This window comes from Athene cunicularia (genome assembly GCF_003259725.1).
Source record: "Athene cunicularia isolate RWA chromosome 2 unlocalized genomic scaffold, athCun1 chr2_part1, whole genome shotgun sequence".
Lineage (NCBI taxonomy): Eukaryota > Metazoa > Chordata > Aves > Strigiformes > Strigidae > Athene > Athene cunicularia.
This window is the reverse complement of record NW_020799095.1, coordinates 64,808,502-64,831,799: the sequence shown is the minus strand read 5'-3', so window position 1 is coordinate 64,831,799 and position 23,298 is coordinate 64,808,502. Positions and strand designations below refer to the sequence as shown.

At 44.4% G+C, this 23,298-nt stretch overlaps 1 protein-coding gene across 1 annotated transcript in view; it reads left to right on the top strand.

Annotated features, from left to right (window-relative positions):
* Positions 1 to 22,950, top strand: part of TNFRSF11A (TNF receptor superfamily member 11a) — a 28,396-nt gene extending 5,446 nt beyond the window's left edge. The window contains exons 2-10 of the mRNA XM_026843663.1: positions 7,297 to 7,378; positions 7,848 to 7,973; positions 8,504 to 8,647; positions 9,656 to 9,749; positions 10,108 to 10,202; positions 11,075 to 11,182; positions 13,105 to 13,157; positions 14,825 to 15,692; positions 19,815 to 22,950. Coding sequence (XP_026699464.1) covers positions 7,297 to 7,378; positions 7,848 to 7,973; positions 8,504 to 8,647; positions 9,656 to 9,749; positions 10,108 to 10,202; positions 11,075 to 11,182; positions 13,105 to 13,157; positions 14,825 to 15,692; positions 19,815 to 20,194 — 1,950 coding nt within the window. The 3' untranslated portion in view covers positions 20,195 to 22,950. The remainder of the gene's footprint in view (positions 1 to 7,296; positions 7,379 to 7,847; positions 7,974 to 8,503; positions 8,648 to 9,655; positions 9,750 to 10,107; positions 10,203 to 11,074; positions 11,183 to 13,104; positions 13,158 to 14,824; positions 15,693 to 19,814) is intronic.
* Positions 22,951 to 23,298: the final 348 nt, after the last annotated feature.

The window sequence follows — 23,298 nt, the reverse complement described above, 5'->3', positions numbered from 1 at the left end:
CCATGGCCCCACCAGCATCCCGGTGTCAGAGTCATGTTCCCCACACTGCTTGGCTAAATGTTTCTGTGGTGGCTCCCTGCCTCTTCCCTGCTATGTTCCCGAAGGAGAGGCTGGAGCAGGGGCTGTGTCAAAGGATGGCAGCACAATGGGAAGGCAGAGAGCTGAGACCTGGAGCTGCCTCTTGGCTCTGCAGAATCCACTGGCTTGCTCCCCTTCTAAAATCTAGATAAAAGAGACCAGGAAAGGCTGTGTTCGGTAAAAGAGCCAAGCTGGCCGGTTTAATCCACCCTGCAAGAGCCAATTAGCCAAGAAGGGGAAAAAAAAAATGAGGTCATTCACCCTTACCACTTTGTGGCTACTCCAAAAGAAAAAAAAGTATATAGAATCTGTTCAAGAATGACAAAGAACAACATTTGTGACTGCAGATGGGTGCAGAATATATTTAGTCAGTGGTCAAAGTGGAGGGAAGTGAAAAAAAATCTTGTGTGGAAAAAAAAATACTGTGAAGTTTTGTTAGGCAACCCATTAATCTGGAATACAGATAGGGAAAAATGTGCTACTAGGTTCATACGAAGTCGTAAAAATTGCTTATGTAGCACGCAAGGGAATCTATTTTGAGCATGTTATTTTGCCATGACAAATAGTTTTGCCTTATGAGCATCATGTTCTTCAGTAACTTTTCATTGTTTGGTAGCAAGGATGAGAAGATTCCTTGAATCTGCTCTCACAGGAAAAAAAACCCTCCCCTGCAGTACCACATGTAAAACAGGCTGCTTACAGAAACAAGCCAAAGCCCATTCAAATCGGGGAGGAATATTTACCCAGCAGAGCTGAATCTTTGTGGTGACACCTAAAGAGTAAATGAACCAATTCTCAGCCTAGTCCTGAGACCTTTAATGATGGCAGCAATTCCTTCATGATGGAGAAGGTGCAGATCCAATCATGCAATACTTACAACTCACACAGAATGGTCTGTGGGTGTTATATGGCCATCATCCAAAGTAACGGCTACAGCCCTACCACTACCCTTCATGTTTCTGCCTTCAGAATGTTCAGCATTTGTTCCATGTGCAATGTTAAAACCCAGGAGAGGAAGCCAAAGCAGAGCATGAGGCGGTAAAAGCAGGCTTCCCCTCTTTCTCTGCAGGCTTTCTCATCCTTCCTGGCAGCTCAGCTAGGATTGCAGGATCTCACCTCACTCCATAAGAGATTAATACATTGTGTTCCACTGTGATGGCATGCTGGAAGGCAAGAGTATATAAACATACAGATTTTTAAATGTAGGAAGTTCCCACTGAAATCCTAATCTCTCATGGTCATTTCTTCATTAAGACTCTGCTTCAGTTGATGAAACATAGAAAAATAATCTGCTGAACTAAAATGAGAGAGGAGCATGCTCCCCATAAATGATTGTGTATTTAGTGCTTTTTAAATTATTATTAGTTTAATTAAGCATGAATGGATGTAGAGCTACTCATGGTGAGTCACTGAGAGTGTACCTGGAGCGGTGAGACTGCTAAACTTTCCTATGGAGTGCTGCTGTTGCACCTGCTTAATCTAGAAGAGATTTGCCTTTGCAGACCTTTTCACAAGCATGTCTGGGTATTAGCTTTGGTAATCTCATTATTCTGCAGTTTTTATTTCTGCTTGTTATGGACTATTATCTTGCTGTCAAGCCCTTTTGTTAAATATTTCGGTTTGGTTAGCTTTTGGGTTTTTACCCTCTGATTCATCTTTAAAATATTCTACCTAGCAGCTTTGTTAGTCTTTGAATTGCTGTGGCAATGAGGACATGTAGGTTAAAACACGAGGTTTTGCGCCAAACTCCTGGCAACATGTAGACGCTACTGACCACCCAATCAAAGAAAATGTTAGGTGTACCCTTCTGACTGTTGTATGAAAATGACTTAGTCTTTGAATGACAAACACTGTGCACGTGGTGGTGAGTTTTGAGTCCACAGAAGAAAGCTGGCCGAATTCACAGTTTTAGTCAGTAGCCATTTCAGCCCTGCCATCACCTCCGTCATGTCTCATCTGATGTACCTGAGGTTCCTGCCTGCCTTACCCCCACCGCCCTGCTGCAAGAGTGGTCAGTGGAGCACTTCTCCTTTGCGTAGTCTGCTGGCTAGAAATAACTCTGGTGGGTTTGAGATTGATGAACGGTCCTTCCCGTTGGCGGAGCAGCACCAGTTGCTCAGGTGTTTGCCTTTTGCTGTGCTCTAAAACAGGGGGGCAAGGGGAGTAGTCAGGCTGAGGCTTTTACTGCCGTTTGCCTGCTTCCTGGCTGCAAGTTGCAGTTTTCTCTTGACCTATTTATTATCGGTTTTATCCCTCATGTTCTTTCTGGTTTCTTTAGGTATTAGGCTCTAGCAGGGTTTCAAGGACCTATTTTTAAGAGTGAAATAATATTTAGTTTTTAGCTGCTGCCATTTCCCGGCTATATTTGACCACGTGGTGGTAGTTCTGTGATGTGGTTTACTGGTCACTGGAAAGTTGACATCACCAAAAGCATTTCATTCACAATCTAAGATTTTCATGATGAATTACAGACCTGCAAGCGAATAACTGGAATTGCAAAGCTGTGACTTGTGTGCTGCTTTGATTGAATTTGTATCAGCTGTGGAGACTGTCTGTGAAGGGACTGTTGCACTCAGCATCCATGCGATTATGCTTAAGTCTATAACATAAGGCTCCTCTTTCCCCTTATAAATGCACAATTGTAAAAATTTCCAGAGTCATTTGTTGTGCACGTTACTATTATGCACCTCAATAGAGTACCTGGCAAGAGTACCCGGGTGCACCAGCCATGGAGCAGTGCCCATTTGAGAGCTATATTCTCTTTTTATTCTTAAATATTTTTTTTAAGTAAGCCTCTGAAACCGGCAACAAGCTGAAGAAATCTGGGTTTTGCTGACTCAGATCAGGTAGGAACCTGGAAGGCTGTGGACACACAGTCAGTACCTGTGAGAGGAGAGGGAGTGGCTTGTATTTGAAGGAGAAAAAGCAGCAGATGACTGCAGAGATTGTCCTAGCTGGATACCAGGGTGCTGTGCTTGCAGGGGCTATTTCAGATCAGGAAATATTGGTCAAAGCTCAGTCCTCTTGATGAAGGCAAATAAAGTCCAAAACCCACAGAAATATTATAGTTCTACAGCAGGCAAATCTAAGGACCTCGAAAGCAAGTGATTTGAATAAACTCAGACTCCAAAGAACAACTGGTGTGCAAAGCAGGACAGACCGTAATTGTCTCTCCCATAGGTACTTTGGTTGTGTAATACTAAATAGAGAAAAAGTGCTTTGCTCAGTGAAACGATGATAGATGACTTGAATACTCTCCAGAAACAACTAAGTGTCTTAAGGTGTCATCTTAAGACAGTTACCCCTTGACATGTCCCTTTACATCTCAATTTTTGCAAAACTAAGATCATTGCTAATGAACAATCCTCATTGAGGCCTCAGGTTTTTGTTCACAAGTGACATGGGAAAAAGACTGTGGAAACCCCCAAGCTTGTTCTTCCAGATTTTTTCTTTTGAAGGAAAGAGGCCCATGCAACTCTATCTTCTCTGAAATGTCTGTCTGAATATTCATCTGAGCGAGAAAGTAATTTTAGCATCCATGACACACAGCTTCTGCTGCCATCCGATTGCTCAATGGCACCAAGAATAAATATTTCCTTAAGCCTGAGGACAGGAATCTGAATGGTGCTGGTTCCCCCTTCAGCAGCACCTGTGTGTGTGTTTTTTCAAGGTCTGAGTAACACAGTGGTGCTTTGTAGCTCTGAGTCATTGCAGCTCTCCGACCCTACAAGCACACTCTTGCTTAGAGTCCTTTTCAAAAAAAAAAAAAAAAAAAAAGCTGAAAAGACTGCATGCAGCTCAACACCAAATCACACTTCTCCTGCAAACCTTGACATGAGCATGCGTGTTTTTCCAAAGACGTCAACAGTGCTATTCACGTGCATAAAGGTAAATGGGTGTTGGTGTGCTTTATCAAACTGGATCCACCGAGCCTGCAGGAGGTTTGACTTTTTTTCCCTGGAACTCTTCCCTTGTCACAGATACTGGTTCTGAGGTAAGGTTAATCAAGCAGGAAAGCTGGCTGATTTTTAGGAACTGATGCAAATCTGTGTGCTTTGCATGCTTTTAAAGTGACAAGTTAAATTCACACAGGATACCTAGAGCTCTTTGAAACACTCAATTGCATATGGTAGTGGGATTTAATGGGCAGCTTCATCAATAGTGAGACCATCAAAGTAATGATCAGGCTGGGTTTTGTCTTATTTAATCACTTCGGAGGAGGTTAATACCTTCTCATTCATCAAGGCCCCTTCTCTCTCTAGATAAGAGCTCAGTAATGTCCAAATCACTCTGACCCACAAGCCAGCACCCCATGAGAGGAAGGATGTTCCAGGGGTTACAGGGCGAATTTGAGACTTGGGAGACTTGGTTTGGTTTCCTGTCACCTCCGTAAAACCAGTTGGCCTCTGTGTTTGAGTTCCTCATCTGCAAATGAATTGCACTTCCCTGTCTCAGAAGGACACTGGCGGGAATGCGCTGATGATGGCGAAGATCCGGTCATCGTGCTGCCAGCAGCATGAGTACTTCTCAGCCCCCAAGTGAAGCAGATGCACAGTTTGATAATGAGACAACACATAGTCCCCTGGCAGAGGATTAAACAAGGGTTGTCTGACTTCAATGGGGCTATGTTAGCAAGAGGGCCTGAGTTTGACTTCCACCCTAACAAAACCCCAGGTTGATTTTGCTTCCCTTCCTGTCCTCTCTCCCCCCAGCTTTCATGCTTGGCAGGTCCAGCCAGTCCTTACTAGGCCAAAATCCCTCGCCTTCATGAGGAGGCTGGGCTCACGTGAGGGTTAGCACATGAATGCCAAGAGCTTTGTCTTTATGCTGCTGAGCATAAATCAAGGAGGGAGTATCACAGTTCTGTGAATGCATTGGCTTGTGTGAAAAGGGGAAGGACACGGTTACAGGAGAGACTACTTATTGACATAGAGCATAGATTTATGCAGCTGTGAGTTGTACTGTAACAATAGCCCTCTTTATACGGTAAAGCATGGAGGTATGAAACGGTTTTCAAAAAGTGGCCAAGCAACTAGCCTGCTCCCCTAGCCTTGGCACCAGGGGATTGCTGCTTCTCCTCAGGCTGAGTTGTGATTCTCAGAAATTATTCCTGACCCTTTAGCTGAATGCTTTTTAGCAGATTTGCATATCCTTCCTTAAAAAGGATGACTTTGCCCTTGTTTGACACTTCAGTAATTTTTTAGTCTTCTAAAGAGGAACTATCAAACTGGGGAAACAAGGAAGAAGAGAACATTCTGTGACAAAAAGCAAGTGACCGGACCTGTTGTTGGTGTCCTTGCTTTTATTGCCTTTTTGGATGGCTGGGAATAGGGAATCAGTCTCTCGAGACCTTCTTTCTGTTTGCTTGGTCCTGCAACGTCACCTCAATCCCATGCTGGCCAGCTTAGTGTTTTAGCAGATGCTGCCTGAAGTAAAAAATGAGCTCCTTCAATTACAGGAGTGTCTTCAGCATTTCTCCTGGGACACTGAGCGGTGTCACTGTTCAGCTGCCAGGCTGGGCAGGCTTTCCATTTCCTAGATCACCTCTCACCTCACCAGCGCTGGTTGATATCCTGGGAGGTGCTGCACAAACACGTAATGCAATGTTTGTTCCAAAAAAACATATAATCTAATCACAAGAAAGGTACTGCTAATGAATGCAAAGAGAGAAGGAAATATATGGGACAACGGATTTCTTGCAAGACTGGACTTAATTTGGCCTAGGATTGTTGTAATGGTTTAAAAAATAGCTGTAAGTGGTTTATAACCTGCAAAAATACAGAAACTCAGGACCTCTGACTTGAAGTAGTTATTCTGTTCCAGACACAGCTAGCACAGTTTTGATAAACACTAGTCATGCACCAACCCATGGCTCAAATTCCAGGCCAAAAGGTGACGTTTTAAAGAAAAAGTTCAAACTTTTTCGTCTTCAAGTCACAAGACCCTTCCCAGCATTAGAAGAGAACAAGGTGCTTAGGGAAAAATATTTTCTATTCTATTGTTGAAACTAGAAAAAGAGTGAAGAGGAGAAGTAAAGACTTGGAGGAAACAAGGGGAGAACACTAAGTAGAGGAATGGAAACCAGCATCAGTAGGCACAGGGCTGTCATATGCTATTAGATGGCAAAAGCTCCCTTTAACCAGCAGCAGCAGCTTTACTGCAGCTTTTTGCAAGTAAATGAGATTTTTAACAACTGTATCCAATAATGAGGTGTTCCTTGCTATGGGCCAGATTTTGGATCATCTTATCTATTGCAAGATCAACAACTGGTTGTAAGGTGTTGGGTTGCCTGGAGGACAGCTGTTGGGAGACTCTCGGGCAGCCAAAGCAGGGTTAGCAAGGGGCTGGGCACAGTGCTTGGCTGGCCAGGATCCCCAGCACAAGCCATGCCCCAAAGCCTGGCCAAAGGAGCCACGTGTGCTAGGCTGTGGGTATGACCACTGTGTGTGCAGGCAGCCGAGAGGGGTTTCGGAGGCCCATAAGAGCTAAAGGCAACACTCCTACCTGCTTTGCAGGTGCCCTCTCATGGAACTGCTTCAGGTGGTTGTGGGAGGTGGCTTCTGTTGATTTTGGTTTCTTCTTTGAAAAGCAAAAAGCTGTTGGCTTAATTGTATCACCTCTCTGGATAGCTGCCTCAGTTCCATGAGACCATCTCTGCACGATGTGGTGGGAGCCATAAAAAGCTGCAAAATTCAAGTCCAGTATTTTCTGGGGCTAGCCAGGAGTATTGTGTATCCCAGTGGGAAGCTGGGAACTTCTTCTTTTTCTGGAGTATAAATCATTCACCTTACTTGTTTGTTTAATGCTATACATTAAAACTGTCAGTTGCTCAGGTCTTGGTCTGAGGTCATATCTGTGGAAGAGACTACAGAAGTATCTCTATGCCAATTTTTTTCTTAACAATTGTTTTAAAGTCATAGATTTCAAATAATGGAGTACCGTAAGAAAAGGTTGTACAGCAGGCCAAAAGTTCATGACAAAATGCAAGATTGTGTTATTTATTTATTACCTGACTGTGTGTACAGCATCAAGTACATGTTCTTAGCATGTCTACAAAGTTCCTTTGAAGTCATAAATGTTGGGTAATTTTTACTGCTTAGCTATCCAAAGTGCTATACAGAAGAAAAGTTTCCTCCTCTGCCAGCACTGTGACTAGGTAGGTCTGAAGCTCTCCAGTTATATTGGTTCTCATGTCCTTTCTCTCCTTCTCTGGCCCAGTTGTCACTACAAATCACTCCACCGTGTGAAAGCGAACAACACTATGAATACTCTGGACGGTGCTGCACAAAGTGCGAGCCAGGTATGTGGGCACTGGGCTGTACCAGCTTCATAACTGAAAAGCTCATTAGAAACAGCTCTGTGGGTCAGTAAGGCAGCTTGCTCTTGTGACTTTGCTGATCTGTTGGCACATACCCTCGCAGGTGCATGATTTCAGGCTTACGAGTGCCTCCTAGTGCAGGAGTGGTCCTGCTGACCTCAGCAAAAGCCTTGGCAGCTGTTGTGTTGGGATAGCACTTAACCACTGTGGGAGACAGAAAGCGGCCTGATTCTCATGCGGGTCGATAGGACTGCTCCCAGGGCATAAGCTACATGGATGTTTCAGTGCCACACTGAATGGGGGCCAGACTGAGCAACCAAAAAGGTGGCAGGCAGAAATGATTGTCCACAGCAGTCCAGCAGTGTTAGTCCAACCTGTTGTTTTCCCTAAGCTCCTTAGACAGCTTGTGTGTAGCTTTCAAACAACCGACTTGTCCTTCTCTCATTCACAGGAAAGTATATGTCTGCTAGATGCACTGGTAGTTCTGATAGTGTGTGCCAGCCGTGTGGCCCAAACGAGTATATGGATGTATGGAATGAAGAAGATAAATGCTTACTACATAAAATATGTGATCAAGGTGAGCTGTTCATACTGAAGAACCCTTTGATCCAAATTAGGGAAGCACAAAGATAGGAAAGTGGATCTAGGTGTTCAGGTACCTGACACTGGAGGCTGGGCTTGAAGAGGAGCCTGGTGGAGAGGGAGGTCCCCAGACAGCAGAGTTTCTGTGCTGTGAGACTATAGTCTCCATGCAGCTGATAATGATTATCTTCACTGGGGCCATTCAGTCCTGTGAGTTGGACCTTAAAGGTTGTCCTTTTGCTTAGCATACTGTGCATTCACTTCCCCTAAGACATTTGTCTCACCCTTGCAAAAGGTCTACAAGGAAAAGTACAGCAGCTACAAGAAGTATTGCTCAAGCGTGCCATCAGTGAGGAGCCCCATGCTGATCAAGAGTCTCCCATGCTTCTTGAAAAATAACATTTCCTCTAACATGAATGGTTTTGCATCTGGCATTCAAGCAAAGCAAATAGGTAGATCAGGAGGCTCATAACCTTGAAGCTTCTTATTAGAGAGATTTTTACTCCCATCTGCTTTCTCTTTTAGGGAAAGCTTTGAGAGAAGTGAACCCAGGGAACAGCACATTTCAGCGGCAGTGTGCTTGTACGATGGGCTACCACTGGAATGAAGACTGCGACTGCTGTCAGCGAAATTCCATATGTGCTCCAGGATTCGGAGCCCAGCATCCTGGTAAGATACAGACAGGGGATGTTGTCATTACTACTGCATATAATATTCCTGGACTACTTGCATTTTGAAGGCATCTACCTCTGTAGTTTAAATAGTATCTTAGATCAAGTGACTTTTGCAAGATATCACGTGGACATGGCAATAGTCGCAAGGTGTTCAGTGCGTTTCTAATGTTTGCTGAGGTGTCTGACTGTGAGTCACTGGGTCATGCATTGCTCCAGTATCCAGAGAAGCAGTCCAGTGGGGATTGTTCCTCATGTCTGATTTGAAATAGGTTTTTGTCCTGTGACTTTACTTTGCCAGTTTATAATGCTGTGAACAAGTTAAAAGTGATAACACTTTTTAGGTAGCACAGGTATTCTGCTTTAGATGACTTGTCATGCCAAGATTTATTACAGACATTTAATTTAGTCTTGTCTGATTGAAATCAAAATGCAGGTGTTGGAAAATAGACAGTCAAGGTCAGAGTTGTAATGAACACCAGGAACAGCTGTGCCAAGCATGAGGAATCCCAAAAAAGCAGCACATAATAAAGTAATGGAGGATGAAATGCTGGATAGGCCTGGAGCACAGTGGTGCTGCTTTTTCTCCAGTCTAGCAAATCCTGATACAGCATTTTGTTTACTGTGACTTCAAAGAAGTAACAGTACCAGTTAGCGTCGCTGTCTATGGCATAGCGTCGACACGAGGAAGTTAATGGAAGGGGAAGGATATAATAGCTGTGTGTTATTTTACAATAACTGCAAATGGCTCCTGGTCATTTGTCATGTTGATCATGTAAAGAAGTGCTCAGGTGAGACTAGCATACTTTTTTTTTTTTTGCTTACATGTGACTGTCATTGCTACTCTAATATAATCTAAGATCCTACTCTCTTCAGGGAAGCTTTCAAGGGGATTGGGGGGGTGAGGGGTGGAGCAGGGGGATGGGGACCATACTGACCTTCCCCTCACCTGAAAGGAACCCATGGGAACTCAGCTATGAAGTTTTTCTTCCTTTACTACACACAGTGCAACAAGACAAGGACACAATGTGTATACCATGTGCCAGAGGTTACTTCTCAAAGGTTGCTTCATCCACTGACGAGTGCAAATCCTGGACCAAGTAAGTTCCTGTGTCTTGTAAAAGGACCATGACAGCCAGAAGGCAGGGAAAAGCTTGGGTGAAAGTATTTTTCTGTGGGGTGTTTCAGGCTGTCTGTAGAGAGGTCACAGAGCATCTCTGTTGGCTGTGCAGCCATAAAGGCATTCTCACCCTGAAACTTGAATTCTCCTTGCGGGGGAGCAAGAGAGAGCAATAACAACAGAACTGCTGAGCTGAGACAACTGAAAATAAAGAACATATCTGAGGTCCTTGAGGGTGGAGAAATGTGGGAGAAATGTACATTACTACTCTGCACAAGTGTAGGAGCCACGACAAAGTTCCTCTTTGAGAACCTAGCCTTTTTGTCTTTCTTTTTTAGCTGTACAGCTCTAGGGATGGCAGAAATCATGCCTGGGACTGACAAGTCAGATGCAGTTTGTGTAGAACGGAAGATGCCTGAGCCATCGGAAGACAGTATGTGTCCTTGTACAGATTATCTGTGAGAAAGTAGCGGGGAGGAGGCGGGGCGTGTTACTAGCGTTTTTGGCTGGCTTAACTCTATTCCTGTTGTGGATGACTCTAGGGGGAACAGCTGTAGACCAAGCAGCACTCTTGGAAAATCCCACCTTTAAAGATTACTTTAAGCCTGGTGGCTCTACAGCCTATGTCTGCTACTTAGCAGAGCTTTACACCTCACACTGAAACTGAATGGCAAGCAGCATTGCTGTTATACCCATGACCTCCATCACATTTACAGTGCTTTCATTTTTTCAGCCTGCTGATTTCCACATACGCATTATCTGTGTAAAGGCTAGCAGCTTCTCTCCATGCTTATTTTACAGCAGTGGATACAGTCTCAGCTGAATGTAGCTCTCCCTTCTTGCCCACTGCCCATTTCCTTCTCCAGTGTGGATATGGTACCAGGGAGGCTGCTTGCCTGGCATGCAGTGATCCTTCATAACCTGAGAAAAAGGACAAATTTTGCCAGCTGAATTCTGTAGTGTCCATGAGATGTATGTCCTCCATCCCCTGAGGAAGAGCAAGCACAGCCCATGGGCTGCTGGCAGCTTGCAAGGGGACTTTCAGAGAAGCATGACTGGATCACGACTCTCTGACACCAAGATTTTTATGGAGATGTCTCGGCACCAGGTACCTTCAGTAAGGCTGTTTGTTGCAGAACTACATGAGTGTAGTTCTGAACTACATGAGCTTTTGTCCTTATTAGAGAAACTGAAAATAAAATAGGAAGGAAAAAACCCCTCTCCTGTGGAAATGCAGGCAAAATGAGCAAGTACTGCCGAGTACAAGCTGTATGTTGATGGCATTATCTTTTTTACATCCTGCAGGAACAAACAGGATCTTATATTTGTTGATTGTCATCTTGTTTTTTGTGGCACTCATTGGCATTGTCGTCTTCATTATATACTACAAGAATAAGGGAAAAAAGCTGACAGGTACGTGATAGCTAATGATATTCATGAATGTGACAAGTGCATGGCGCTCTGTGCACTCTGATTTCATGGGTAACCACCAGATTAGGAAACCGAAGAGTTATTCTGGAAGTTCTGTGCTATCCCTCTATCTGTCCGTAAGGATATGCTTTAGCTAGCTCAAAGCCAGGCTTCAAATTCCTTTCCTCTAGGCAGGCAGCGTATTACACTTACACATAATGCACATCACTTGGTATCCCCTGCGGCCCTGATTGGCGGGCGATTACCCTCAGAGTGGACGCAGTTGTAGTGTGGATGAAGTGGGGCAGGCACTGGGGGCTTTTATAGCAGTGTGGCTGCTCTGCCTCAGGTGGTACAGCAGACCCCTGGCCTGAAGGGAAGCAGGGATGGACATAAGGGGCTTTCACCACCCTCTATTTCCTTCCTCCCACTTTCCCTCCGCCCCTAAAACCTACATCTGGACAGTTAAAATATGATGTGTATTTGAAAACTTGATGGAGGCAATGTTTTCAGCTGAAGGCTGAAGTTCTGATGAGGCATGGAAGAAATACTAGAAGGTAATAGAATAAACAGTAAAAGTAGAAAAATAGAAAAATTCTAGCAAAGACATACTGGATAACAGTGGTATGCTGAATATATTATCAATACAACGGAAATACCTTCAACAGTTACTCTACTCTGTGTTAAGACCTAGATCTCCTTGGTTAAGGACTTACTCATATTGTTCTTTTCATTTTCATTTCCACCCTGTAAACTTGGAAAGCTTTTCCTGGTGGTGTTTCTTCGTCATCTCCTTTCCCAAGCCCTAGCAATTTACGAAATGTTTTAGGAGCAGTGGAAGCGAAGACAGCAACCCTCTCTTGTAAAGTATATTTCAGCTTGTGTTTTAGAAATGGGCTGCCTCTGCCATGCTAAACATGGGTTGTGCTAAATCTGGAATTCCTGGGATGGGCTGGAGGAAATGGTGACTCTCCTTGCAAACCAAATACTTATGATGCAAAGCAGGTTAGGAGCTAGAACAAAGCAGGTTAGAACAAATAATGTTCTTTATTTGACATTTCTATTGCCCTGCTGCTCTGCAGTGACAGTCCTTCATTGCCTTAGCGTGATAAATCCTGCTAACCAGAGCCCCAGAGGCTTGCAGGCTCAGGAGGAAGCTCTGCCTGCTAGGGGTGGAGGGGCGTGGGGGGGAACTGATGGTAAATGTGCAGACTCAACATCAGAGGAACAGAGTCATTGCTGGGAACTGGCAGTGGCTACATAGCTCATCTATCTTGAGATATACAAAATCAGCTTAAGCTTCAAGAGTACATGAGAACAGAGCTCTACAAAATTTCATGGAAGTATAAACAAAAAACAAGATTTGCTAACTCTGTTAAGTGGCAGTCTTTACCATAAAGCATTGTGGGACTTCAAGCTTTTTCTTGGGAAATATTCCGATCAAGTGGATTTCCCTATTAAGTACACTCTAATTAAGTGGAATACGCTGTATTTGAGCCTGCCATCCCCTGGCTTACCCTCTTCTCCCCAGGCTCCTCACTCTTGGCTGAGAATGGACTTTGGGCCATCCATGTGACTTCTCTTGAAATAGACTGTATGGCTGCATGTGGGTCGGTATTGGGCCAGTCATAGCTTGATGTGACATATGACCAGGAGAGAAACCCCATTTGATGTGGAACACAGTTTAACCATGGTCTATTTTAGGAGCTTTGAAACATTTGTTCCACAGAAATATATCCCTGTTCCAGTTACAATGAATCCTCAGCTAGACTGACTCTGGGACACTTGAACAGTCAGTAAAAACAGTCTCGCTGGTTTTTATTTAATATGATATTGTGGATTGTGAATGACTGTGGGTGTTTAGGTCTGTGGCTAACTTCGGTGCCTGCCATATGTTACAGCTACTCTTTTTGTTTTCCCTACAGCAGATCTACAGAACTGGGCTAATGAGGTATGCAGCCAAATAAAAGGAACAAAGGTAAAGTCAAAGGCGCTAGTGTTCTCTCTGTTTTATGTTTTCCTTGTGGTATTCCTGACACCCTTCCTGAAGCAGTCTCCATGTTAATGTTTGGCTAGAAAACTAGTTTTGAGTTCCTCAAAAAATGCTCGCAGCTTTGGCTTTTTCAGTCTGGTTTTCTGTAAATGTGAGGCATATGAAATCACTGTTCTCAAATAGCCTCTGAACCTGTCTCTGGTTTCAGCCAGTTTTAACAGCAGTAAAAGTCTCTGTGATGATTAAGTATTTATGAGGAGAAAGTTAAACATGAGCCCACTGGTTGCTGAACACCTGAGACTCTGCCTAGGACAGAGCCTTTCTAAATCCTAAGAGCAGGAAAAGCTTCAGTTGAGTTTACACCTTTTTACATACCAGAGTGTTCACAGGGGGGAGAAACCTGGATTTGGGGCAATGCCAAGAATGCCAGACATGCAAGGCATTGAGCACGGAGCCATCAGCTAAAGAAACTGGCTCTGAGACACCTTAGTTCTAGTGCTTGCAGAAATCCTTCTTGTCCATTTGGATGTGAAAAAAGTACAAGCTTACAAGAGGTTTTGCTCTGGAAGGACACCAGATCCCATGCTTGAAACACTGAGGTAGGATCACAAGTTCAAGTTCATGTGCACTGCCTCCTTCACACCATGGACAGGGACTGAGGTGTCCCAGGTGCATGCTCTCCCCACCACCCCATCTAGGAGCTCTTGAAAGGCTGTTGAAAGGCTCAAATTCAATTGCTAAAAAACCCCCACACCAAACCAACCCACCTCTTTGAACAGGCAGTTCCTCTTTTGTCTTGTAAGTGTTCATGCAACCTCCTGCACTGGCAGCTCCTCAGCGCCTCCAGGACAGAGGAGTGATTCAACAGCAATTAGTGGCTGGCAGCATTTACATGCTCTCTTCTACCCTGGAAGATCTGAACAGACACTAGAAATTAAAGGTATCAGTTCCTAAATACCCATCTTCACAGTACAACTTGCATGAACTGAAGGGAACCCTGGAAGTATTTCCCAACCTTTTTTTTTGGAGCTGCAACCAAAAATACAGCTTTACTTTGACAAGTACTGGCAATATGATATCATGGGCCTTTGAATTTGTTGTCCTGACATTTTCCAAGTTAAAGAAACCTTGCCCATGTGACTTCTTTTTTTTTTTTTTTTCCTAGCTTGTCTTATGCCCTCTGAATCAACCCAATTTCTTTCTTCGATCATTAAATATTCTGCTCCCAGTAAGGCCTTAATGGATCAACTGCCCTTCAGACACACTGGGGGTTTCCAAACCCTTATAAGCAGTTACGTAGTCTTACTTATGGTCCATAAGAAACAGCAGAATCCAGCAACTCATCTAGATTTATTAACTCTTAAGTGCCTTCTTAAGAACTAGGAATAGTTGTCTCCCAAAATTAAATGTTATTGCTCCCCAAGTCACCAGATTTTTTTCTGAATGCCTGCTGAGCCCAACATCACTGGCCACAGTTTTGCTGCAGAATGGAATTACACTTCAAGACTCAAATATATCAATGGTGCTCAATCTCAGCAGGTCCACACGAGGAATAACTGAGATCTGCCTGTTCCTTCTTTGTTTAGAAAATAACCTTCTGCTCATCTATTAATTAAACAAGCTTTTATTTTTAATAAATAAATCTCTTTCAGGATCCCCCCAGAGATGCATTTGTCACCATGAACAACATGAATGCTGCTGTCCCCCAGACCTCTGAAGGCACAGGTCTCCTGGGCCCCACTGGCTCTCCTGCCCCTGGAAAGTCATGCTGCAGCAGTGGCCACGCTCCTTGCAGGAATGGGAGCCCTGGCACAGCACCATGCGAGGTGGGAGGGAGCTTCCAAGAGTTCTCTGTGGTAACTGAGACTCAAGATGACCATTTCCCAACAGTACCCACAGAAGATGAATACATGGATAAGGATCTCAATACCGCTGATTATTTATCTTTACTGAGTCGGACTGCCAGTAAAACAGTGTCATCATTTTCAGAACCAATGGAGGCAGGGGAGAACGACAGCTTAAATCAGTACTTTTCAGGGATTGGGAGCACAGAGGATGTATCAGTCTCTCAAGGCTCTCACTCTTCCTCCAACATAGATGGGGCACACACTGCCACAGACAGACTTCTTCAGAAATCTTGCCAACATGCCCACAGTTGCCTGAAGGAAACGGGCAACAAAGACACAGATCGTTTTGCAACAAACTATGACTCAGAGAAGATCTGTGTGAGGTGTGGCATTTCATACAGGGAATCTCCCAGAAAGTGGAGCAAACCCTGTTGTGCTGCGGCCAACAGTGCCTCCACATCTCCAGAAACTGGGTCCTATGCACAGTGCATCTGTGGCTTGAATTTTCTCTCTGCTGGTCAGAGCACTCTAACAAGTGATCATGGTATAGAAGATGCATCTTTGGATAGTACCAACGTGAAGCACCAGAACACAAACAGAAGCACTTCAGGGACAAACAGAAGCACTTCAGGGACAAACAACAGCAGCACTTCAGACCTCCCTCCAGCATCTGGTAAGCCCATTTGGCTTCACCTGTACACAGTTGTATAGGATAATTCAGCAGGTCTGGTTTAGGAGAAGGGGAGAAGAATAAAATGATGCCTTTTCACTTAATTGCCCTGAAGTTAATCTGAAAAACAAAACTGAAGTAGTAAGAACATTTGGTTTGTAGTGAATTCTGCAAATAGTATGAGCACTGTGAAGGACCTTTGTCCTGCCCTGATGTAGCCAGCAATGCAGAACCCATCTTCTGGCTGTCACTGCAGAGGCTGGGCAATTCTGCAAGTGAAGTATTTTGGTGATAGCAAGTGTGTATACTGGAGAAAACTTAGAAGGAGGAGAGTATAGGGACCTAGAGGCTGAGTCAAGAAAGGATGCATAATGCTCAAACAGATGATATTACATCCAGCAGTCTGTTGTTTCCATCCAGCACATTTTTGTCATTAGGTTTAAGTCCAATTCCATTTACATGGTGGTCAGTGAAACTCCAGCTGGAGCTAAAACCTGGTGGCCACAACTGGGTCTAAGAGATTATGTTCAAATTTCTGCTTTTAGCTCTTTCTCTTTGTTTTAATTTGCTCAGATATAAGCATTCACCTAAAAATAATTTTATACAGACGTTGTTTCTCCATACACAAGTTTTCTGTCCTCTAAACAACTCTGAAACACTGTTGCCAATTTACTAATTGAGTAAATACATCAAAATTGTCAAATGAAAGCAGTGAAAAAAAAAATATCACTGAAGCAAAACTAGCAGAAGGGAAGTTATGAGCCTTTTCTGGATGAAACCTTCTGCCCTCGGACTTTTTTTCAGTATAAAAGTCTGCAATATGCCTGTCATGTGTTATTAGTCATTTTAGATTATAATCTCTTAAAGTCAGATGCTCTATTTTTATTTATGTCGATGCTCTGCCAAGTGTAATGAGACCTTAGTTTTGACTGGGACATCTAAGTATTACTGTAATACACAGAGCAGTCATAAGAAGTTGACCTCCTTTAAAACCATATTGTGCCTTAAAGTTTCTTACGGAGACATTCTTGTCAGTCTGCCAAAGCCCAAAAGCTACGCTTTTGAAGGCCCATCCTCTCCCAACATGCATGCCATGTGGGAATCCGAAAGTGTGTAGCATTCATCTCTTGGAGAGCAGATACTCTTTCTGCTTCTTCAGTTTCCTGAAATCCTGACAGTTTCACTGCCTGGTCTGTACAAAATTCAGCAATAGTAAAGAGAACACAGATTATCTTTTTTTATTGTTGTTGGAAGGTGACTCTGAAGTGCAACTGAAAGCCAAGTCATATTTGGCACTGCAAAAGTACTGGTTTACTTTCTAAATCTGACACGAAGAGGAAGAGAAAATATTAAGGAACAATAGAGCTTGGATATAAAAGACATGCTAGAAAGTGCCATCTTAGATCTGCAGCATAATTCTTTATATGAGATTTTAATTTTGTCTGTGCCTTTGGTTATGTACATGCTATAGTGCCATCTGGTGAAACCTGAGCACAGATACTGTGTTCCTAATTTGCCATTTTCCAGGCATGACTGCCAGAAGTTACTGACTGAGCTATGGACAGTATGAGAGTGTGGGTTAGTTAATCTGTAGGTAATGTGGCTTGCTAGCAGAGACTTTTTTCTGCCCACAGAATAGCCATGCCCTTCTGGCAGCACCTGGTTGCACAAGGAGTGGGACAGGGCTTGGCCATAGGTTCCACACTGAAGCACCCTGGCCACACTGTGGCTGCACGTGGAGCTTTGCTGGGCCTTGTGAAATGCCCAGATGGAATAAATGTGCATGAAAAATAACTTTCTGTACATCTTCTCAAAGCAACTGAAGCCACCAAGGCTTTGCACAGAGTCATGCTAAGACAGAATAATACAAAAGAGGGTGGATAAAAAAATGGGAAGAAAAAGGCCAGGGATAATCATTTAGTTCCCTAACACTCAAAATGACAACAGAATTTGCAAATGCTGTCCCTCCTTGAGGACCCTTGAGGACCAAACTAAACCTCTGGACAGGTGTCATTTACAGGGATCAGCACCAGAGATGGAGGTAAGCCTTCAAGTGCTCTTTCAAACCTCTCAAGCCTAGAGGCAGTCCGAACATGAAGTGTCAGTTCATGACCCCCTCAAGTCATGTGTAGGGCTACAGCATAAAGCATTATTGCAGGAAGACTTAAGTGAATCACGATTAGGAATGGATTTGCAGAGCCCTTCACTTCCAGATTGCAAACCAGCCCGGTTTGGCAGTGACAAACATTTTCACCACCTAGAGACCATAGAGGGCTCAGAGAAAATTAACGCCTGCGTTGTTCCAGTCCTTAGTGAAAAATTAATCTGTCATTGTAACTAATACTATCAGGTAGTTTGAAGAGATCAAAAGTCTGAAAGGTTTGAGAATGACGCCTTCACTAATCCTCTGAAGGTGTCCCTTATACTTCCCACTTTGGAAGCACATCCCTCAGTGCAGTTCAGGAAGCTCTTGTGTCCATATTCTGTGGTCTGGGCCTCAAATATCCTTTTGTTTCAGCACGGTGTCTCCAGAAAGCAATGAAAATTTGCCAGCCACATTCAACAAAACATTATAAATGTGTTAATCTGCTCCCCCCTCACCCCCCACTGTCACATAAATTCTTGATTCATAAATTCACTCTAAATTCTTGATCTCATACTAAACACTGGTAAACTTTTCCACAGTACTTTTTATGAGTGACAGGCAATCTGTATAAAGTCAAACAGTTATTTTTGTACTCCCATTATGCCTAACAGTTTTGTTAATGGCAAACAGCCTAACTGAATTGAACTCAGGGGAAGCAACCAGTAGGGAAAAAAATACCAGAGGAAAAAACTCTTATTGACACCACCTGGAAGGAAAGCAAAGAGCTAGCAATGCAGTGTTTTAGCTAGAATAAATAGGATTGTTTGAGGGGGGGCTATTAGAGAGTCACTCAAGTGCTACCCAGACTCATTTATGAACAGACACAGCTCCTAACTCAGCAGATCTGGAGCCCGGTGTCCATTGCTGATGTGCAAACATCACCTGTGGCCACTAGAAAAACAGCTGGGCCATGCTTAGATGCACTGAAAAATGGGAATGTCTCAAGTGTTGAGAACATAATAAGGAAAGGCACAAAACATCTAAAAGGGTCAAATCAGTCTGCAAGTAATGATTAAGTGAATGACAGCAGGAAAAACATTTAATAGAAAGAGTGTTCATAGGCTAGGAAGACTTTTTTTTTTTAGTTGGTTGCTTTGGTTTAATTTTCAAACTTTAACAAGTTTGTTTGTTGTCGAAAGTTTGCTCTTAGTTATTTTCTTTCTGCTCTGAGGGAAGTTTATTAATTCCCAGAGCCTGGTCCTGCTGTCACTTGAGTCAGTGACCCAGTCCTCGGATGGCAGAAAGATTAAATTTATAGTGGAAGACCTCTAACCGCAGGCAGACTGACTGAAACCATAACTCCATTAGGTTGCTATAACATAGACTCTATCTCTTCACTGGAGTCAGTATATCCAGGTAAATCCATGAAGGCACTAGGTGAGTAGCAGAGTGTACCTACACAGAGGATCAGGACAATATAAGATAATTGTATAAGCTCCGTATCATTTGGACACTGTGTGACTGTATGGCTGACGTTAAGTCTTTTAGTGTTTATTCACTAAGCCTGCTACCTCACCCACACGATAGGATTGATTGTTTACCAGAGGGGAAAAAAAACCCCAGTGTGATTTCTGAGACCCTGAAAAAATATAATTAGAAATAATGACCATTTCCTCACAAACCATGGGCAGAGGCGGTTTGGATGCAGCTTGTGCATCAGGCAGCAAGAGGAGCATGAGATTGTCACAATCTCTCTTGCTTCCCAGAGTGCAACTGAGAGAGAAAATGTTTCCAAGCCTTCCAGACAGGCTCCCCGTGGATGACAGGCTTCGTCCTGAGGAGGTAAAAATGGAAATAATGAAAAGGTCCAGTGGAAGGCATTGATTATAAGAGCAACCTCGTGTCACGGGGTAAAAACAATGGAACAAGAGTAAAGCCACCAAGAGTAAAGCGGATTAAGTTCACTGCGCTAAGCATCCATCTCATGAGGGGAAAGTATTAATCACATGTGTCTTCTTTTCTCTCCCCTCCTTCCCCAGGAAATGTGACTGGAAACAGTAACTCCACCTTTATCTCAAGTGGACAAGTAATGAATTTCAAGGGCGACATCATTGTTGTCTACCTTAGCCAAAACTCCCAGGAGGGGCCAACGGCCTCAGGGCCAAGTGAGGAGAACGTGGGAAGCCCCGTGCAGGAGGAAAACCTCAGCCGCTGCGAGACTTTTGCTGGCAATGGCCAGCACTACAAGGAGAAGTGTGCCGTGCTGCAGGGCGCCTGCCCGGCGGCAGGGAGCGGGGGGGTGCGGTGGCCCGCCGGACCCCTGGCTCAGGAGCGGGGCCCATCCTGCCACGGCCAGGCCTTGCAGCCCGTGCAGGAGGAGGGGAAGCTGGGACACTTCTCGGAAAAGGTGTTGAACTGAGGCGAGCCGGTGTCCTTGCTGCGGGCTGGGGTGCCAATGGGCAGCCCATGCAAGGAGGTGTGGGGTTGCCATGGGGCTGCTGAAATCCCAGTGTCGTGACAGATTCGGAGACTGTGGCTGCCCCTGGTGCCTCCTAGGAAATTTTACAGCTGGAAAGGACCCTTGTGGTGCATGTTGTCGGTGGTGGTGATGCTCTCACTGAGGAGGTTACCAGTGGGGACAGGTGCAGGCGTGAAGCTGGGCGTGCTGCCCCCATTGCAGTAGCAGTGACAGGGCACTCTCCTCTCCCTTGTGGGGCAGCGGGCTGCCTGCCTGCCCTCCGCTTCCTGGCACCTCTCCCTGGCAAGCGACAAAAGAGAGTTGAGGAGATCCTTTGGGCTGGGGATTTTGCGAGAAGGAGAGGCAGCGTTATTGACTGGGTGCACAGGGTGCTTCCGGAGAGGGGACGACATGGCAGAGAGCCTCACTGAAAGGGGCCCCTGAGCTCTAACTCGGTGGTTTCTTTTTGCAGCTAAGCTGCACACCCATTTTGCTGGGTCTTGGGCCTTCTCAATGCCTCTGGCGGTGGAAGTGTCAGCCCCATCTGCTGCTGAGCCTAGTGCCGCTGCTGACCTTCACCTCCCCATGGGGACTGCGCAGGTGGCATCAGCCCTTCCTGTCTTCCCCAAGGGAGCAAACAGTCCAGTCTCAAACCAGTGCCAGAGCCCAGATCCTGGTCTGTCCCTTATTAACTTGTGGGTATGAATAGATGTAAGACTACCCCAAGTGCACAACAACAGGCAAAATAGAGCTGATATGCCTTACAAGCATATCTGATTAATCCTGAGCAAAGAACATTTATAGTTTTGGACCCTGATTCACCTCTGCCTTACTGCACCTTGCCAGAGGAATTCAAACCCCTGAAAATGAGAGTGATGTGTGCCTAGCACACTGCTGCATGAATAACTTCACTGACGTTTAAGGCACAGAGCTGCTAGCAGGTGTAGGAAGGGTCTACAGTAACCGACTGTGGACATTTCCTGAATGACAGGAAAGGGGGGGATTACCCAAAGATGGAGAATTTGGTCAAGGCCAAACATACATTCCTTCATCTGCCCAAATAATTTTGTCATTCCCTCTGATACTTTCATTAGTAAGCAGAGCTTTACTTAGGTAGCATGAAGCTATTTTCAGAGCTCAGCTTGTCTGAGTTGAAGTCAGAGTGTAGCCACTGTCACACTGAGAGCTGATAAGCAATGGGACCAAACAGTTGGATTTAAAGAATAATAGTAGTTGTAGTTAGAAGGGAGTCTCAGCTACTCAGCCAGCTTTGGTTTGGGTCCGGTATCCTACGGTCTCCTCCAGCAGCCACTGTGGAGAGAAAGGTGAAGGGAACAGAGTCTCAAGGAACTCCGCAAGAGGAAGAGATAACACTTTTCATGGTTTTCTGACAAGGGGTAATTTTCTGACATTGTCCTGCACATGTGAGCACTGCAGGAGGCGGTCTTCAGTCTGAGCCTTCAGGAGGGTCAGTGCTGTGTTTCCTGCCAGACAGCAAAGGGATCTCTTACCTATTGTGATATCATCTGCCCTGACTGAAAAGGTCTCTGGTAGGGAGGGCTCTTCCCCAGGGAGGTTTTAAAGCCAAGGAGTTCACTGCATAGCTGTTCTGTTTGCCATAGAACTGCTCTGCAAATGAAGAGCACCTATAAAGCTGACAAGGTGACCACTGTGTCATGATGAGGTTCTCGTCCATAATTCTGCATTATTTATATATCTGGGATGTAAAGTTCAGTACAAACGCGCATGACTCTTGGGTGGCTGGCAAAAAGGGCTCATGAGCAACCAGTCTCCCTTTCACCTCTGCATGGCCTTCAGAAAAGTAGACCATCCCAGCCTAGACTTGGCCAGGCAGGTAGGTTGTCCTGTTCAGTGATGGCCCAAGCTACTTCTGCCTCTTTGAAGATGCATAACTGAGGCTCTCTTTATCTGTGGTATTCTTCTGTCTTTCCTGCTGGATCATTTACAACCTCTTTCCAGCCTTTCTAGTCTAATTCTGTATTCCCTAGGCATTATGCAATAGGGGCAAGGCCTCCTTCAGCAACCATCACCTTCATGCAAGGTGGCACAGATATTTTCCCATTTCATCTTCATTTTTTCAGTCATATTTTCCTGGAAAGCATTCATCCAGGACATAGGCTCACTGGATAGCATTCAACCAGCCTCACTTACAGGGCAGGAGGGACTGAATTCTTGTGATCAGCTGTGAGCAAACTACCTGTCTGCTGGTCTGTCTCTTCCTCCTCCTCCTTCTGCAGGTTCTTTCTTCCTATAGTTTGTATCCACCACCAGAGAGCAGGCTCAAAATCTTGATTTCAGAGAAGACAATGGGAATTTTACTATGTGCCCTCAGTGAGGACGCATTTTTCACTCACTGAATTTCAGGATCCTACTGAGCAAGGATTGTAGAAATGGGTCATAATGATCTCAGTGCTGTGGCCACCCCCTTATGGGAAACACAGTGCACCAACAGATCTGATTCTTTTTCTTCCTCCAGAGTCTACCCAAAAGTGAAGAAACCATATCACACTCATTAGCATGCTATGTGTTCCCTGGGTCTCTGCCTGGCTGCCTAGACATGGACCCCAAAGGGACTTCTTTATCCTCATGATTTCATTTGTCGCCAGTTTGGAGCTGGGGCTGTTTTTTAACATTGGTTTGTACAATGGGGCCCTATGGATTGGGCACTAATTTGGAGGCTTATGGCTGCTATTGTAATACACATAATAATAATAAAAAGCTTAAAAATCTACTTGAGAAAAAGTGAAGAATTTATTTGAATTAATGGAGAAAATCAAATACATTATTATATGCCTGTATTTATTTTGACAAAAAAAAAAAAAAAAAAAAAAAAAAAAAAAAAAAAAGAATATAAAACCATTTCTGATTAGGCTTTTGTAACATTTTTTGGTATGTAGAATTGTTTTAACAAAAAGTGTTTTCCCTCCCCAGTATGTACCACAATAACGCACAAGCACATCCATGCACACACGTGGAACCAAACAGGAGCTCTCGTAGATCTGGTGTGGTAATGCTTTACTGCTGAGAACTGGGTGCTGCTTCCA